Source organism: Glandiceps talaboti, chromosome 22 (assembly GCF_964340395.1).
Source record: "Glandiceps talaboti chromosome 22, keGlaTala1.1, whole genome shotgun sequence".
NCBI lineage: Eukaryota > Metazoa > Hemichordata > Enteropneusta > Spengelidae > Glandiceps > Glandiceps talaboti.
In genome coordinates this window covers 2162501-2183330 of record NC_135570.1, presented here as the reverse complement: position 1 = coordinate 2183330, position 20830 = coordinate 2162501, and the positions used below count along the sequence as shown (strand labels likewise).

The 20830-nt window shown below is 35.4% G+C and overlaps 1 protein-coding gene across 1 annotated transcript in view; it reads right to left on the bottom strand.

Annotated features, from left to right (window-relative positions):
* Window positions 1–6605: 6605 nt before the first annotated feature.
* LOC144452395 (G-protein coupled receptor 54-like) overlaps window positions 6606–20830 on the bottom strand; it is a 23772-nt gene continuing 9547 nt past the window's right edge. The window contains exons 2-3 of the mRNA XM_078143485.1: window positions 8025–8160; window positions 6606–7240 (exon numbers count right to left, since the gene is read on the bottom strand). Coding sequence (XP_077999611.1) covers window positions 6606–7240; window positions 8025–8160 — 771 coding nt within the window. The remainder of the gene's footprint in view (window positions 7241–8024; window positions 8161–20830) is intronic.

Below are 20830 nucleotides of genomic sequence, written 5' to 3'. Positions count from 1 at the left end.
TCTACCCAAACACAAGTATGCATGGTGTATCCCTACCCAAGCATACATGGTGTATCCCTACCCAAACACAAACATACATGGTGTATCCCTACCAAACATAAGCATACATGGTGTATCCCTACCTAAACACAAACATACATGGTATATCCCTATCCAAACACAAACATACATGGTGTATCCCTACCCAAACATACATGGTGTATTTCTACCCAAACACAAACATACATGGTGTATCCCTACCCAAACATACATGGTGTATCCCTACCCAAAAGCAAACATACATGGTGTATCCCTACCCAAGCATACATGGTGTATCCCTACCCAAACACAAACATGGTGTTTCCCTACCAAACACAAGCATACATGGTGTATCCATACCTAAACACAAACATACATGGTATATCCCTACCCTAAAACAAACATACATGGTGTATCACTACCCAAACACAAGCATACATGATGTATCCCTACCCAAACACAAACATACATGGTATATCACTACCCAAATACAAACATCCATGATGTATCCCTACCCAAACTCAAGCATACATGGTGTATCCCTACCCAAACACAAACATACATGGTGTATCCCTACCCAAACACAAACATACATGGTGTATTCCTACCCAAACACAAATACATGGTGTATCCGTACCACAACACAAGCATACATGATGTATCCCTACCCAAACACAAGAATACATGGTGTATCCCTACCCAAACACAAACATACATGGTGTATCCCTACCCAAACACAAGCATACATGGTGTATCCCTACCCGAACACAAGCATACATGGTGTATCTCTACCCAAACACAAGTATACATGGTGTATCCCTACCCTAACACAAACATACATGGTGTATCTCTACCCAAACACAAGCATACATGGTGTATCCCTACCCAAACACAAACATACATGGTGTATCCCTACCCAAACACAAGCATACATGGTGTATCCCTACCCAAACACAAGCATACATAGTGTATCCCTACCCAAACACAAACATACATGCTGTATCCCTACTCAAACACAAACATACTTGGTGTATCCCTACCCAAATACAAACATACATGGTGTATCCCTACCCAAACACAAACATACATGCTGTATCCCTACTCAAACACAAACATACATCATACATGGTGTATCCCTATCCAAACACAAACATACATGGTGTATCTCTACCCAAACACAAGCATACATGGTGTATCCCTACCCTAACACAAACATACATCGTGTATCTCTACCCAAACACAAGCATGCATGGTGTATCCCTACCCAAACACAAACATTCATGGTGTATCCCTACCCAAACACAAGCATACATGGTGTATCCCTACGCAAACACAAGCATACATGGTGTATCCCTACCCAAACACAAGCATACATGGTGTATCTCTACCCAAACACAAGCATACATGGTGTATCCCTACCCAAACACAAGCATACATGGTGTATCCCTACCCAAACACAAGCATACATGATGTATCCCTATCCAAACACAAACATACATGGTGTATCCCTACCCAAGCATACATGGTGTATCCCTACCCAAACACAAACATGGTGTTTCCCTACCAAACACAAGCATACATGGTGTATCCATACCTAAACACAAACATACATGGTATATCCCTACCCTAAAACAAACATACATGGTGTATCACTACCCAAACACAAGCGTACATGATGTATCCCTACCCAAACACAAACATACATGGTATATCACTACCCAAATACAAACATCCATGATGTATCCCTACCCAAACTCAAGCATACATGGTGTATCCCTACCCAAACACAAACATACATGGTGTATCCCTACCCAAACACAAACATACATGGTGTATTCCTACCCAAACACAAATACATGGTGTATCCGTACCACAACACAAGCATACATGATGTATCCCTACCCAAACACAAGAATACATGGTGTATCCCTACCCAAACACAAACATACATGGTGTATCCCTACCCAAACACAAGCATACATGGTGTATCCCTACCCGAACACAAGCATACATGGTGTATCTCTACCCAAACACAAGTATACATGGTGTATCCCTACCCTAACACAAACATACATGGTGTATCTCTACCCAAACACAAGCATACATGGTGTATCCCTACCCAAACACAAACATACATGGTGTATCCCTACCCAAACACAAGCATACATGGTGTATCCCTACCCAAACACAAGCATACATAGTGTATCCCTACCCAAACACAAACATACATGCTGTATCCCTACTCAAACACAAACATACTTGGTGTATCCCTACCCAAATACAAACATACATGGTGTATCCCTACCCAAACACAAACATACATGCTGTATCCCTACTCAAACACAAACATACATCATACATGGTGTATCCCTATCCAAACACAAACATACATGGTGTATCTCTACCCAAACACAAGCATACATGGTGTATCCCTACCCTAACACAAACATACATCGTGTATCTCTACCCAAACACAAGCATGCATGGTGTATCCCTACCCAAACACAAACATTCATGGTGTATCCCTACCCAAACACAAGCATACATGGTGTATCCCTACGCAAACACAAGCATACATGGTGTATCCCTACCCAAACACAAGCATACATGGTGTATCTCTACCCAAACACAAGCATACATGGTGTATCCCTACCCAAACACAAGCATACATGGTGTATCCCTACCCAAACACAAGCATACATGATGTATCCCTATCCAAACACAAACATACATGGTGTATCCCTACCCAAACACAAGCATACATGGTGTATCTCTACCCAAACACAAGCATACATGGTGTATCCCTACCCAAACACAAGCATACATGGTGTATCCCTACCCAAACACAAACATACATGGTGTATCCCTACCCAAACACAAGCATACATGGTGTATCTCTACCCAAACACAAGCATACATGGTGTATCCCTACCCAAACACAAGCATACATGGTGTATCCCTACCCAAACACAAGCATACATGATGTATCCCTATCCAAACACAAACATACATGGTGTATCCCCATCCAAACACAAACATACGTGGTGTATCTCTACCCAAACACAAGTATACATGGTGTATCCCTACCCAAACACAAGCATACATGGTGTATCCCTTCCCTAACACAAACATACATGGTGTATCCCTACCCAAACACAAACATACATGCTGTATCCCTACCCAAACACAAACATACATGGTGTATCTCTACCCAAACACAAGCATACATGATGTATCCCTACCCAAACGCAAACATACATGGTGTATCCCAACCCAAACACAAACATACATGGTGTATCCCTACCCAAACACAAAGATACATGGTGTATCCCCACCCAAACACAAACATACATGGTGTATCCCTACCCAAACACAAGCATACAATTTTTAGTCGGTCAGTTTTACACTTAGTCCCTTTTTTGTGCTGTTATTTTCTTTACTTTATTGCAATTTTTTAAACTTCAGTCTGTTCAACGCGATGAGACGCATGTGTAGCGCGTTTTTGTACAAGAAATAAAATGATAATAATAATTATACATGGTGTATCCCTACCCAAATACAAACATACATGGTGTATCCCTACCCAAACACAAACATACATGGTATATCTCTACCCAAACACAAACATACATGGTGTATCCCTACACAAACATACATGGCATATCCCTACCCAAATACAAACACACATGGTGTATCCCTACCCAAATATAAACATACATGATGTATCCCTACCCAAACACAAGCATACATGATGTATCCCTACCAAAACACAAACATACATTGTGTATCTCTACCCAAACACAAACATACATGGTGTATCTCTACCCAAACACTAGCATACATTGTGTATCCCTACCCAAACACAAGTATACATGTTAATGCTTCAGCAAATACACCAACTTAGATACTACTAAACCAGAAAAGCTGTACAATTTCAATTCAGCGGCATGATGTTTTCTTACATCTCAAACAGTTCGTTTTGTGGTACCAATTACACAAATGAAATACAGGCATTGATAGTTCGCACGCACATGAAATGTTACCCATTATCTCACTGTGAATACAAAATGTGTTGTGTGTGAATCTTCCTTCTTTCACAACACAGTGATCTTGATTTGCGTTCATGTAAGATGAAAATGTATCATTTTATATGTTTGCACGCTATCAGTGTCTGTGTTTTGTTAACAAAAAATATTGTGTGAGACGTAATGAAAGACCGTGGTGACTGTCTGAAACTCTCAGGCCACACTGGTTTAGTAGTTAGTCTAAATTACGATCACAAACTCGGAAACACCTCATTTCACATTTACAGCAGCAAACGGGGTTTTAATATCTATTATCTTCTGTTTCCTTATTTACAGATTTTTATTTATTCCATGCTTTAATTTACTTTGACGCAATAATTGTATTTTGTGTTTGATAGAATGAAAACTGTTAACAACACAATACAGGAAAGAGATTCAAAGTATATGTTCTGTGTTTGTGCTTTAAATGAAATCTATTCATTCCAACTCTTCAATACTGACAAGAATATAAACACGCTTGTCTTTTACTATTTTCTGTCTAAGAGATAACTAAACAGCGTAATGCACAAAAGTTGTCTACAGCCAGACGAGAATAACATCTCAATCGATTTTGATATTACTTATTGAATGCCACACAATTCGGGCACATTTCCTCTCAATGCCAAAATATTGACAATTATTTCAATTTTAACGATCACCATCTGACTATTGATATCATGATTCGATCTGACAAATAACTGAATATATTCTATATACAGTACGTATATAGAATGAGGAGAAATCAAATTATCAATATTAAACTACTTTTCGTGTTTCTTTTTTCTAAACTCCTTGTACGACAAATGGAGTTGCTGATACGATGATAATATTTCTAATGACTACAGGTCATGATGATGAGTAAACATCACTGATGTACAATTATGCGTTATACAGGCAAAGATATCAATCTCAAAAAAGACGTTAAATTAATGCAATGAATATTTACATAAATATATGACAAAGTTTTTGTAACATCTGATAAGTAATCGAAACCACCGTACAATGAATTGATTTTACAGAATAAGGTGTATGTATGTATGTATGTATGTATGTATGTATGTATGTATGTATGTATGTATGTATGCATGCATGCATTGTTGTATGTGAACGTGTTAGTATGCATGTATCTTCTATCGTCATAGTTATCATTATATCGTGATAATAAGTTATATACACAATCTAGTAAAACAACCAAAGTTAGTTTTTAAATATGCATTAACAAGGCAGTGACGTCACAGAGACTCTTGAAAGACAGACCCCGTCTAGGTAAATAATGAAAACAAAATAATTGACACTCAACATGATATCTTTAAGTGAAGAGGAGTTAGAATTATTTCCTTCAGAATAAACATTAAGACTGTAGATTTACGTAATAGAACCGATATGGTGCAGCACAAACATGGAATTTATTGTGACACTTGTAATAAAAGATGACAACACTAACTGAACAGACATAGGTATTGTTCCATTTGGACGCCAACTCACAAACAGTCGGCAAGTTTAATAAGATGGGTGTGCAATCATGACATACATGTGTCATCAATGTAGTAAACTATCGTACATTACCATATAAGTGTCCTAACTGCTGTGTTGGAGTTTTAATGATAATAGCGTTGACTTTGATATCTATACATGACTAGCTGTCGGATAAAAGTATACTCAAAACATTAAATTACTTCGAACGGTTTATATAGGAAGAAAATCCTTTTAAAACCAACCCCTGGTGAGCAAGGGAATTGCTTCCATTCTGCGTTTGATAGCTATTTATTGATGAGATATACCCTACCGGTTTGTAACGTGTCTCGAAGAATCACGTGATATTCTATAACTGCTGTTAGCATTTACATTTGAAAGACTAAAATATCCACCATATGGCCGACTTTAAAAAGATTCAAACTTAACTTACATAAATACATTCCCTTACGTATTTAGTGCTAGCTTTGAATTAATTTGGTGATGGATTGTAAAGTATTACAATATCCAACGAAAAGTACTGAGAACAAAACTTTAGACTTAATAGTCAGAATATTTACATATTACAGTAGAGTGTTAAATAGTCACAACACTATTTCTGTTTACACTTTTCTGTTAAATAGCTTTCTGTGAAATAGCTACTAACTTATGATACTGCTTATAGTAAAATGCTATGTACAAAGATGAATAGCACAGTTGGCAATTTATATATTTACACATAGATATGTGTTTGTGGGTGTGTTTCTTTTTTTTGTCAAGTTTCTGTGACGAACCATGTTTTCTGATGAAATTGCCATATTTGAATGATTAACCCAGCTAGATGTCTGAAGATGATATGAATTTTGAACTGTCAAAGCCTAAACATTAACGCTATTTGAATTTACACTCGATAACATGTTAGTCGTTTGAATGAATGAAATACAATGTTCACAAATTAGTGTCTGATATTTAAAGGTGTAGCGACAGTGTTCCGATTCAGTATTTGGCATTCGTTTGGTCATTGAGAGAATGTTTTTAAGTGATTCCAAAGAGTTAATTTTGTTTCAGTGATTAACAAGCTTCAATCTTGTGATATTTATCATATCCAATTTTGCCGTTTTCTCCATGTAGTCGTACACTTTCTGTTAAAGTTGTAGTGCATGTTGTTGCTGTTATAGAACCTCTGGGAACGGCATGATGTCTGTTCTTGCGAAACATACGTCTGAGATGTCGACGATAGTTTCGACCACTTAGAGCATAGACGAAAGGGTTCATTGCAGAATTTGCGTAGGAGAGGCACAGACAGAATGTTCGAAAATGAAACAACGGCAGTGAATACTCAGGGAAGTTGTTATCCAAGAAGAACCACATATTAAGCAGATGAATAGGCGCCCAGGAGAATGCAAACACACCGGCAACAGCAAAAACCATCTTTGTCACTCTCCATTTCTGTTTTCGAATGCGTTCCTCGTCTCTGTTTCTGTTTAGTGCTCGACTGTTTTCTCTTTGGCACCAAACGACTCGAAGGATTAGTCCAGAGCAAACGGCAATTATAGAAAGTGGTAACAGATAGGTACTAATTACAGTGTACGTATTATAGATTCTATCGCCACTCTCGATGGGGAAAGCACGCTGACAAAACTTGCCCCCATCCGTGTTGATAACTTGCGTATAGATGGGTATCGGTATATGTAGACAGGCAGATCCTGTAAATAGACAAAAGCAAAAAGGTATTGAGGATGGTTTATCAAAACTAATGACAGTAACAATCTTTAACCTTAAGAAGATTCTCTCAATCACATCAACTCCACAAATGGATACAAGCATAGCTTGTTTATCTAATTGTCATCTTCTTACAATATAAGGCCACAATTACCCTGGCGGGTAAAGTAAAGAGAAAAACGCCTTTTATCGGATTCCCTGTGTCTTTAAGCGAAGATTACTGTATCAAATGTACGTTTGTGGAAAGATGAATCACTACACACACTTCAGTCTCATGTTAGTAATCTATCTTCCATGTACAGAACTTGTGTGCATTGTTAACCAAGGTTTAAAGATGTTTCATGGATACTTCGTCAATTCTCATTTTGTCGCGAAGTGTGTGAAACTATCGAGTGAACGTAACAAATTGAACAAAAGAGACAATATTCAACACACACACACACTCACTCACTCACTCACTCACTCACTCACTCACTCACTCACACACACACACTCTCTCTCTCTCTCTCTCTCTCACACACACACACACACACACACATCACATAAAAATACCAATATTGGTATTTTGAATTTTTTGAGTGTTTTCCATATTCGGCCAAATAACCATTATCATGATGTAATATTAGTATGCAAAATGTTGACTAGTTTGGTCGAGTAACCTCACTAAACATAATAATGGCGCTGCCAAGAATTTCTGGCGTCAAGGAACGGATAGTAGTTCCTATCCACGCAATGCTATGATATCTGATTCCTGTAAAAGGAACTCACCTATCCAGATGACAGCAATCAGTAGAGTAGTTTTACGGATCGTACGCTTTGCCATTGACTTCAGGGGTTTTGTAATGACTCGGTATCTGTCCATTGTTAAGGCAGTAAGAGTTCCACATGTGGCTTGTACAGTGACCTGGAAAATAAGACCCGGAAAGGATATACACATAAAATGAAAGCAAGTATCTCAAAATAACTTCCATATAACATTTTGGAATACCATAATCGAGGCTTAATACTCCATGTTCATAGGCAAACAATCCTGATTGGTTGTTCTGGCTTAGTTTGCTTCTTTGTTTTAATATACCTGTATACTCTGTTATATATATATATATATATATATATATATATATATATATATATATATATATATATATATATATATATATATATATATATAGAACAACATAAAACCATATTTTATTGTTTGAAATAATCGACCTCTTTTTTTCGAGAGATTATGCAAACTGTAAAATTTGGGGTCCATGTAAGATATTCAAGTAGACAATAGAGTGAGTGGAGTATACCATTTTTCACAGTATTGAAATTAGTATTGTCTTGAACACTCTGCAACCATGGCCTCAATTTTAGCTAAAGTAGGGATACAAAGTACACTTGCACAGTACACAGCTAAAACTTATTCGGGAGTAAACCAGCGTTTACATATGATCAGTAGAATAGTGTGGTTGTGTATGCACATCATGACGGTTTTTTTGTTTTTGTTTTTCGGGAAAAATTGTATTATGTCACATTTTTGTCAAATCCGGTTTCTTTACGAGAGCTTTACCGGTTACTAGGCATTATTCGCGTGCATATAATTGATATCTTTGAAAGTTTTTAAACATAATAATAATAATAATAATAATAATAATAATAATAATAATAATAATAATAATAATAATAATAATAATAATAACGGTTTATTTCCAAACGTTGTGAGCTAATGGTCAAATTATGATTGTTACATTACTTTTTAGAACACATAAAGGACAAAGACACTGCTGGTAACTAAAAAGTGTGGTAACATTACAATTAAAAAACAAATTACAATGACGATACACACTAGAGCATAATGACTATTTTGCAACATATTGACACAGTAAATAACTGGACTGAGTCTTTGCGTTTAGTTCTTACTTTAAAGTTCCTAACATTACGATTTCTTGTTGGGTACATGTGATTTATAAGTGCTTGAACATGGTGATTGAGTTTATGGTCTGGTTTTAACACTTGGGAAGCGAATTTGCGATAGATATTCTGACGTCGAATCTCTACGCACTCTAAGTTCAGACGTAATTGTGATTCCTCATAGGTACTAAAAGGATAAATGATTCTGAAAGCTCTCTTTTGAATGCTTTCTATCTGAGATCATTGTTTCTCAGTTACGCTTCCTTGCCAAACGATTCATGCATATTCTAGCTGATGTTGAACGAACCAAGGACACATAAATACGTTTCGGATCGTCTGAAGTCGCGCCAAATATAATATAACGTATTAGAGCATACCAATACAAAAGTAACTACCACTAACCATAACGTTGCATGTGATGTACGCTACCTTAGAGTGAAACAAACGCTTATACCCACTTCCTAAAAGGAGGCACCCGAATTTTGAATGAAATGGTTTGTCGTTTCAATATCTCAGTGAGTCAGTTTACAATGCAGTAACTGTGGTTTGTAATACCAACAGTTTTGCTATTACAATAAATACAGGCATATCACACATTAAGATAGAGATTAGTGGATTGTATTGGATTAAAAATATATTAACCTTTGTCAAAATGAAAATGTTGGATTACTAACAAAGGGTAAGGCAGTAAGTGAAAAAATCATTGCAATTGTATTAGAAATCGCATAGAAACTGTTCACATTGTGTAGATATTTTATCATGGATTAACAATACAACATAAGGAAATGTTGCCAATGCAATAAAAATCTGGTGACGTCGTAATCATGGCCAGGACCCCATGCTATTAAAACTCATTCCATTCTGCCTTGTAATTCTGAAAGACTCATATCGTGTCTAATAAGGACTGTCTAAAAGGTTAACCCATGTGATTAATGAAAACATAATAAGAACTCTGAAACATCGCTGCATGTATACTGAATTTGAAATCATTCAATGCATATATGAACAAATATGTGGCAGAAGAGAGCCAAGTAAAAGTTCATGCATACGAAACTAAGCCAAAATTACTTTTCGATTGATTGCTTTTGCACCGATAACATCAGGATCCATTCCCAATAGATTTTTTTCTCACAAAACATTCATTGTACAGCTCAAAGCAACAGTCCGGAACAGACTTATCAGGAGGTTATGTGTCCAATAATGATTTTGTGCGGATGTCTTTGATAATATGCATGAAGCATTCCCCCAAATCACTAATGTAGCGGTAACAAATCGACCGTGCCACTTTCCCAAAGCCCTCTGCGTGGATAATAATTTCATCTCTTCGTTACAAGTAAGTGAAGGTTGAAGATTAAGACTTAAGCTATTTTTTATCAGATAGAACTACATAATTATCTACACAAATCAATAACATAGATACCCTGTCAACAGCTTGATATGTGTACTTGGATTTACAAAGGGTTGTTTAGAATGTAGGGAACGTTCCCCCATTGTTTGATTTTCCTTCCTTATTTGACATCAACGAGGTTAATTACAGTTAGAGTTAATACCCCAGTGTCCACGTAGTCGATTTAATCTTCGATTTCGACAGCATAATCGAACTTGTCAATCAACAAATTACATAGTCGAATGATTTATGGTCACACGATTCTCATACGAGCTGGAAAGTCTTTACACAGTGTATGTGTTAATCCAGGTGATAACAACTGTACGGTGGGCAACCAGTGTATTTTTATTTATTGACGCTCACCATAGTCCCATCTGTGTGTTGTTAGATTCTACTACATCACCTTCCGCCGGATTATAATATCTCAGGGAATCGACTTGCCAGAAAAATTCAAATGTTTTAATTTTCCTTGTAAGGAAATACCTACATTTAATACACAATTGTACAAACTGCATTTAGTGGTATCTATATATATATATATATGAAGTAGTTTTTTTAAGGTTTAGCCCTTCTGTCGCATTCCATCATGAAAGGTACAATGTCGTACAGAACTAATAAAAAAATAAAGAAATCTACTTAAAGACATTTCATACCTTGCACCTTACTATAAGACAAACAAACCGGCATGAAGGTGAAATAAGAAAGACAAACAATGCAATGGTGAAACTTGTAAGGGCAGCAGAACTTTGATTACCATTTAATTACTAATCTACAACAGATGTTATTCTATAGTGTGATATTTTAAGCATATATTATATTATTATAATAAGCCAAACAGTTTATATGACCTACTGAATGTCTTCCCTCCCAATGTCATATACACAACTACATGCGTTCTGCTGCTAACCATACTTTTATCAGAGTAAATATTGATCGTAGAAGATGATGATGAACAGAAAAGAGGTTATGAAACATCAAAATTGATAAAGTCTGACGTGCGGTATTGTTTACTCAAAGGAAAGTGGTCTCTCGCCATCAATATATGCTTTGACCGTAGAAGAATGTTTTCATGACCTCCTGCAGCGACCTCGGCATCAATTTCAATCGGTATTCCCGACTGTATTTTATAAGTGCTTCAAAACATCGAATAGTATGACCTTTACCGTCATTACTAGCTAAGAGTGTTTTACCTTCCCCCTTGGGTTTTGTCAGATAATGCACTTATCCGTTCTCCTTCATTATCTTAGCTATTCTCTTTCGCCATCCTCTATTGATTGTATATTGACGTTGGTTTATATATTTCACCACCTGTTCAGTTTTACTCAAAGAAAATCCAATAGATTCTCTCCTATCAGTTCTGCCTTTGTTATTTATCATTTACCCATTCCTGTGTTCAAAGAGACTTGAACAGTCCACTATATTACTACATGAATCTTTTTAGTTCATAGAGAGGAAACAGGAAAGGAATAAATGATAAAATTCAGTTACGTAAAATGTTAGGGGTTTTATAAAACAGTCAATCATGATGACGTAATTAATCGATTTTCTTTCTCTCTTACTCACTTCAAATTCGTGTAAGTACTTAATTGAATAAGAAGGGAAGTGTTTAAAGTAGTCTTCAAATTGTGTCAAAGTATTCAAAACATGCACCACATTTTACCAAAATCAACAATGAATAAAATGACAGCTCGCCACAACCACTCAGGCAAAATACTTATTAAACTCCAAGTCACTGAAAGAGGAAATCACATCCAATGTGCATTTACATAGTATCATGAAGCTTCAATCATCGTTTATTGGTCACATGAACAGTACACTGTGTATTTAACTAACCCTTACCGAATACAAATGAATTCTTCAGACATTTAAACCCGTTTTAGAACATATCTAACATCACAAGGGGTTTGTGTTTTGTACAGCAGGAGTGGACATATACAAGATTTCCTTCCTTCAAATTTAAAATATAAATTTGCATTCTTAGTTCAGATTCGTAATCCAGTGGTATTTTAGATTTCATGTATCAACGTCATACTATACTGTGCTCAATTTAACGTTATTCACATTCATTTATCGATTTCTTTTGTATGTATATTGAGTGTTGAATTGTATCGATTTCAATAACTATGTCGACATTATAAAAAATAGTTTTATTTGAAAAGTAACAACATCCTCTGAGCTCACCGTTGTTCATGTAAATACTCCACGTCTGAAGTGATCACATGACAAATATGCTACAAATCGTGTGTATGGCTGTATAGCTACTAGGCGTATACTATCAATCGGGGGATATTAACTAGAGTAACTATTAAAAACGATGCAAGTATAAAGACAAAACATAATGAACTGGACTCACGTGGATATAGATATATGCTTCTACATATTGACGTCAATGTCACATTAAATCAGGTGTACACAATAAAATACAGACTAATCGAATTGCCTTTTAATCAATTTTATGGGAACCAAAATATTTTGGCAGACACATATCAATGAGGTAGAACATCAACTTTGTATAAATACAAAGTAATGGAATCGCGCGCGTGAACAATCAATACTGCGCATGTCTATTTAAATTCGTGACAATGCTGTCATGGTATGCATTAATTATACTTTAAATTATCATTTCACATACATTCTTGTCGTCAAACAACCTAACCTTTGGTTCCAAGAATCAATAGGACAGTAAAATATAGATACTTTGAACGTCAAGCTAGAAACTAATGCGGATCTTGGTCAGGCAGAGTAAAAGTTATGGAACAGTTACAGCACTTGTAACTAGGTTAGAACACTACTTTGATAGGCAGAACCAAAAAGTGAAAAGTTGAAGGATGTGTTAGTGAGAGACCAGTTTCTCAGCTGTTGAGATAAAGACTTGTCATTGTTGTTAAGTGAAAGAGTTTATTATGAATAGATGGCTAAATATGCAAATAGATTTAGGGAAATCAGAGAACAGTTGAGTGTAAAGAAAACAGGCGAGAATTCATAAAGAGTAATGCTGTGCTGTAGTTAAAAAGACAGGAAGTCAGGATACAGATGCTAAGAGAAAAGATAGCACGAGATGAAACACAGTATAGAATGAGAAGAGAAAAGGTGTCAGGAACAATTGATAATAGAGTGAGAGCAAAGGGACCACTAGTATAGGAATTGAACAATTAATTTAAGGGTTAAGGCGGAATCAAATGTAAATACCAGTTGTGCGAAAGCCAAGGTCCCAAAATTGTCAGCATTTGATAAGAATAATGACGACTTGGATTCCTATATTCTGTCACGATCAAGGTCCGTAGTCAATGGATCGAATGTCACTTTCGTTTCTAACTTACATAACCTCTCCTTGCCAACTTATTTACTTATTACTAACAGCCGTCGGTATTTATTTACCAATATTTTCGTGGTATGTGTGCAAATTTAAACTCCAGACTTTATATTTACAGTAAGATCATCTCGTCGGTCGTTGTAAACCCCTAAATAAACATGCTGTCCAGTGTAAAGCAAGTTAGTTCAATACAATGATATTGAATTCATTATAGATAAATGTAATACTTGATCTCTGTAATGATGCTACCCTGTTCAATACTTCGTGAACGACATTGTACAGCATTATGTTATTGGTTAAAGTGCGACAAGAACTCACGTTGACTTATTTTGCCTTTTTCCGAGGACTATACATTCCGCAAATTACTGCAGATACCTAACCATAAAAGTGAATAATTAAAAACAAGATAAATGTGTTTGTATTTATTTAGTCCATCGTAATTAAGTTGTTAACTAGAAAGGTTTCAGAAAAATTGCAAAAATAATTGCTTATGTTTTAATAAGGTATAAAAAAACATAACAATAAAACATTTATGCTGTCTATGTGTACATAATATCGTTACCCGAGAAATTGCGATTTAAATAATTATATAATCTACATTACCATTTTATTCTAAATTTATCTTTAGAAAATAACATTAGAACATGTTTTAAGTGACCAATATACCAATCAAGACATTTCTCAAGACATATTTATCTGACCTCATTAAATTCACTTATTATATGATAATGATATTCGGGGGAAATTGACATTCATTTGTGTAACTTATTATAAGGAATCTGAGATTTTAGGCAGGCCACATTCGATAACGTTGACTTGCTGCTAAGAAATAGATTGTACATTAGTCTTTTATCGTGTAATATGTATACGTACAAGTTCAATCCCCGATAGGGATGTTGTGGCAATACTATAAAAGCACAATATAGTCATTTAAAGGGGCATAAAGGCGTACATAATTGTATCCGTCTAGGCTACACTTCTTTCTTATTACAAACCAAGGAAGTCGTGTATCGTGCGACTTCTGCTTAAAACAATTGCCACACAATGCTGACACCAGCATTCTTTATTCCCACACTGTCCCGCCCGTTGTACATAAGGCCTCTTCTGAGCCAGATTCGCAAACTTAAATCTAAAGATTGAAAGGATGCACTTTTGACCTGTGTGAATAGTTAAATTCATAGTAAGCAACACTCACCCATCAATTCGATCAGTCTACCAGTTTCTGTCAGGGGAAAACTATGGTTTATTAAATTTAATTACACAACTCAAAGATTTGCCTCTCTAATCCCTTCGTACAATTGCAACAAAATGCTAACAACACGATAATGTTTGCTATTAAAGGGATTGCTACTATAACCCATGTCCTGTGATTTCCTTAAGACCTATTTTGCATTATGAAATGCAAAACGCTGATCTAATCTTGTTTAATATTTAGAAACTAGGGTTAGGTCATCGAAGGACAAGGATAAACGAAAATGTCAATGTTTCCTTGTTAAAATATATATATCAATTAGAATATTTACCATCATGATCAATTCTCTATCTGAGATTACATTTTGTTATAATATAATGCACACTTCATGGCATTAGTCGGAGAAGAGGTAGCAATTTTAGGTAACGAAGATAGGAAAATTCAAATAATGAGATGGAATCAGAGTTAAGGAAGAGTGGACTAGGTATAAGTACGCCGTTGTGAATAAGGTCTGTGTATTTGCATGCAATGTTAAATGTTACAATACTTTATGCTTAAATAATCAGCTACAATGGGTAATATGGTGACATCAGGTGCTAGGCCTGTTAGTTTTATGTTTAATAAACAGTTTTTATTACCTCAGCAGCTACTAACTCCAATTTGTTTTAAAATTATCCGACATAAAACAAAACAAGGAGAAACAGACATATTCACAAACATATAATATTGTGAGGTCGAACATGGTTTGAGGCATATACAGCATAAAACCTCCTTAACGTCAAAACGAATTGGAATATCACATGTGGATGACAGGTAAGGAGGACATTCTAGATTGCAAATATTACAAGGAGGATAAAGAACCAGGATAGACAGACGAATACATGTTTTATATAAAATGACCAGATAAAGGTATATTTGATGTTATTCATATATTGGAATGAACCACTGAAATTGAAATTGATGTTAATATGCATTCCAACCTTTAAGGAGATAAGATGACTGTACCTTGCACTTGGCGCCTATTGTAAGTGTTGAATCAAATATATCACTGTTTTAAGACAACAAATTGGATAATACGACAAGACATCGATCATTATATTAACTTTCAGTATTATGGCCTTTTACAAAGTGCTATGATGAACCAGTTCATTCCCCTGGCACACACTATTTTGGCTTACACAGTCCCTCATTTACATAGCATTTTTATTCATAGTTTCAGGCATAACATATCTTTTCACATGCGGTTCATGTGTTCGTTGGAATTTAAACTATGTCATAATAATACTTCTATACAATCAAAACATAAATGACTATGACCATTTCCTAAGATGTTATTCGTGCCCAAGTATAAACTTTATAAAATTTGTCTCAGATAAGGACAATTTTAAAACTATGGTGTTCATTCAACAGACAGGTATTTCTAAAACTACTTCATAATCGTGATCAACTGATTGTCAAAAGCCTATTACCTGGCGAAAAACATGGCGACTCTTGCAAGCCTTTGTTTTCTAGTTGAGATACATGAAATTCAACCTAATTCGTATAGGCCTATATTCATTACAAAACTCGCTATACCCAAACAATGAGCTCGAGGGCTCATTAGTAATCAAAGTTACAGACAACATTATAGCAAATTAAATATTTCAATATCTACAACATGTTAAACCCTAGACAACTTACAATTATTCGTTTAGCGTCTATCCTCCCAGTTATATTGGCTTACACTGTGTTTCATGCTACTTACAAGACAATGAGTTCAGCTCAAGGTCAGAAAAAAGTAAAACTACATTAAAAACGTGATTTCCTGTATTCAAAACAATCATTTTAATCAGTCCCAAGTGGTTGTATATGATAGCAGAGAATGTGACGGTAACATATGTTTGGATTATCTTTTATTTTACATCTCAAAAAGATTACAAAATGGATATCAAACATGATATGTAATCTAAGTATTGCAGAAGCAGATTGAATATTATTTCTGAAGAAGCAAAGAGCATGTATACCGTCCGTACATTTCCTTATTAAAAGGGATCATTTTCCTAAAATAATTATATAGATATGCATGATTGGGAAAAAGTATCTTGTTACATACAGTGAATATATTATGTTTAATAGTGGCGCTATGCCATCATGGGAAGACCCATTAAGTTTGAAAATGCTAAAGCAAAAGACGGTGTTCCTAAAAGTTTTGAAGCCTTGTGGGGTGTTAGTTCCCATGGATTATTTTTTCACTCGCACATCTCTTTCATAAATGCAAGCCACTCAATTCTTTTTACTTAATTAGTGACACTGACTATGCAACCCTGTGGCTGTCAAGAAGAGATTGAAATTAAAGTCCGGTAATTTCACAAATTGGTTTCTCGCTGAAACAGTTCATTGGTAAAAAGCATGTATGGCTGATGGAAAAGAGGGTGTGCACGGGATTGAAGGAAAAGAAGCCGACTTCTAATTAGACCTCTCTGGTATGACTTCCCTTAAGGGTGACGCATCCTTCAGTTCAGAAGAAACATACTGTAGTTTGCTATATTTTCAAACACCGTAGGGTAACAAGAAAAACACATGACTCGGTATGAGGAGCTTGGTGTTATTAGTATGGAAATGGTACAAGCAGGGATATGGTCTTGTTTTTGCTGAGTATTTGTCCTTGGAAATAGTTTCAAACATGTCGGTAATGTAATACATTAGTTCTGATGTAGTAATGAACACACACTGCAATGACGTGTTGGCTGTGGTTTTCTTGCTTGACATATGCTATCGACCAAGCTTGGCTAAATCTGGCATTAACCCCAATCCAATAACAGAGTATACCATGTATCTTCAATGATCTATATAAATCTTATGTACTTTAAATTTTGAATTACAAATTACGGTTATACTAGTCTTATTCATCATTTTCAAGATTTGGACTTCGATGGCTATCTGACGTGACATCACTTGCAGGTCAAATGCATTTTAGATAATTTTCGAAATTAACGACAGATCACATATGTATTATAGAACTTGAATATGTTTAGAACACAGCAGGTCAATTATGCCAACGTGCTTATTTGATATTATTTTTATTTTTTCCTGCTGGGATGAATAAAGTAATTCTGATTTCTGATTCCGACTGTCCTAGTGAATACACCTGCTATCAAATCTACAGATTGTCACACTCATGGAAGAAAGGGTGACCATATAAAGTACCCTCTCATCTGACATGTGTTTTTGCATTTATAAAATAAATATAATATAATGCAGTGAATGATTAGAACAAGCTTGGCAGTAGCAAGCTTTAGGCAAACTCACTTAGGAAACAATACAATCAGAACAATTTTCATGTCTCGCCTTAGGCGGTTAATGTTTATCGGCGTATAACAAAAAACCTATATACATTCCTTTATAAAATATTTAGAATTTTAGAACGAAAGAGCAATATGTTGTACACTGAATGAAAATGTGAATTTTGGAGCATTGTATTCGTTCAGTACTCGATACAAAGCTTGTATCAATATTTAAAACACATAAAACAATTTGACCACGGCAGCTAGAAAGATTTGTTGCCAAAGTGATGAAGATGTATTGGAAAAGAGGTATATAAACACGTAAAATCTTAGAAGCAAAAGCAACTTGTTAATCAAAAGTCTTGTTTTAAGACTGCTTGAAATGCTAGATTCTAGATGCTCTACGCGGCTTTCCGCTTCGTCTATTGGTACTTTTTGTGAAGCTAATGCTATCGTTGGCAGGGTATTAGTTGAGGATAGATAGTTAGTAAATGTATGACTGCGATTAACAACATGTATCAACGAAACAAATAGCTTGATATCGTATCAACGTTATTTGAAGTGCCATTTTCAAACAATTAATTGGCTTGAAAAGAAATTCTCCAAATCTCACACGCGTATCTTCTTGATACACATGGCACTGGAGTACACAAATCACGGCCTACTAAAGTAATACAGTATGGATTTATCAATGATCCCATATCATTGGTCTGTAATCTTGGTATGCAACACTGCTCGTAATACATGGTGACACGTTGGCATTTGACGTCAAGACAAGGTTTAATGTTTGGTTGTAGGAGTTTGGACATGCCAAATCTTAACGTCTCTACACCGCTAGTTTGTCACATGTTTTACATTGTTGCGAAATAATTTGATACAACGGGAAGAGGTACAAATAAGTATTTACTAAATGCCTTCGTAAGGACTACTAAAAATGTAACATTCTTACTATTAAATCTTAAATTCTATAAATAATTAGTATAAATATCTTCTTCTTTTTAAAAAAAACCCAATTAATCCCAGGGTCTGTTGATAACAACTGTGTTAGTTTAGTACTGTAGTTGAGCTAAAACTTATCCATCTTCAAACCCATAGCATGGTTATTTAGGAATTACAGATATTTCTCAGGTTGTCATTAGACGCGATTTAAGACATATTCATATACTATGCCTTAAAGTATAATACTAATGTTTCATCCTTAGTTTGAATTTGACGAAATTGTATTAACGTGCAACACCCACCTCAGGATAGGTTGTCGCATTAGTGTATATACCTGTCTCCGTAACCATAGACCCAACACGAAACCGTAACAGACTTCGCCATTAAACGTGATCGTTTATATCCTACATTCTGTGTATATGTGTTGCTGCTAAAAACAATAAGTTCATACACTGCTTCGTATACAGCTAATTATCTCACGTGCGTATATTTTATAGTCAGCAAATGTGGTCGTGATGTTTTGAAAACTATTTTATCACTAATGATCGATATTAATTCAATACTTATAATCCAAAAATGCATTGTATAGAAGAAATAAATAATGTGTATAATGCGATTTGACAGCTCTAGTAGTGTTGTTGTCGTTGGTCGATATCCTACATTTGTATATGTCTGTCCGAGTTGCTATATTACTTGCCGTTCTCTCGTATGCCACTTTATTCTACTTCTTGCCAATCTCTCTATAGTTTGGCATATTTTGACAAATGGTACACTTAACGATTGGATACAGTAAGTGCCACATAATGAGTTATTTATTCGACGTGAATGACGTTTAATTTCGGTCAATAAATTCAAATGCTTTTTCCACTTCCATATTCGAACTTTTAAATGACTTGTTGTCAGTCAAAACAGTTTGTCTATGAGAATGGTTCTCAATAGTAATCCGATCTGAGTATGCTCAAACACAAATGAATATGGGATTGTCTAGTAACTTCCTGCATAAACATTGGAGAGCTTCAACGTCTATGGCTCCTGTTAAGGTTTACATGGTGGTATTGAGAAGGACAGACCTCCTGCAAGGGTATGGGTAATCAATACTAGATTGTTTGTAATAACAATTAATGTTACATGTCACTTTAGGTATTTAGACTTGTTTTGTATTCGTGGAAAATAATATAGTTGCCATGATGCACCATTGAAGATGGCGGCTGTTACTTATCCTTCCATTACAGGTTTGGTTTGTAGGATAGGTTTTTAAATCAACAAATTAAACCTTACGAAGGAAATAAAATTACGTACATACTGCTTTAGGTATACATTCCCTACCTGAAATAGTGGGAAATCGCTTTATATGTTTTATATGGAATAACAACGTGTTGGTGGGTGAATAATCTTTTCTTTTTAAAAATGTAGTATATTTACAGATAAATTCAATCCTGTATTAACCGTATATAATGTTATCTTATAGATAATACAGTAATAATTGTGTATCTTGTGCAATTAATCACCTTTTTTGGTAACCGTCCCACTTTTTTTGCTCAACCACATCCTTTTTCCCATTAAAATCGAATTAGACGCTGCGGA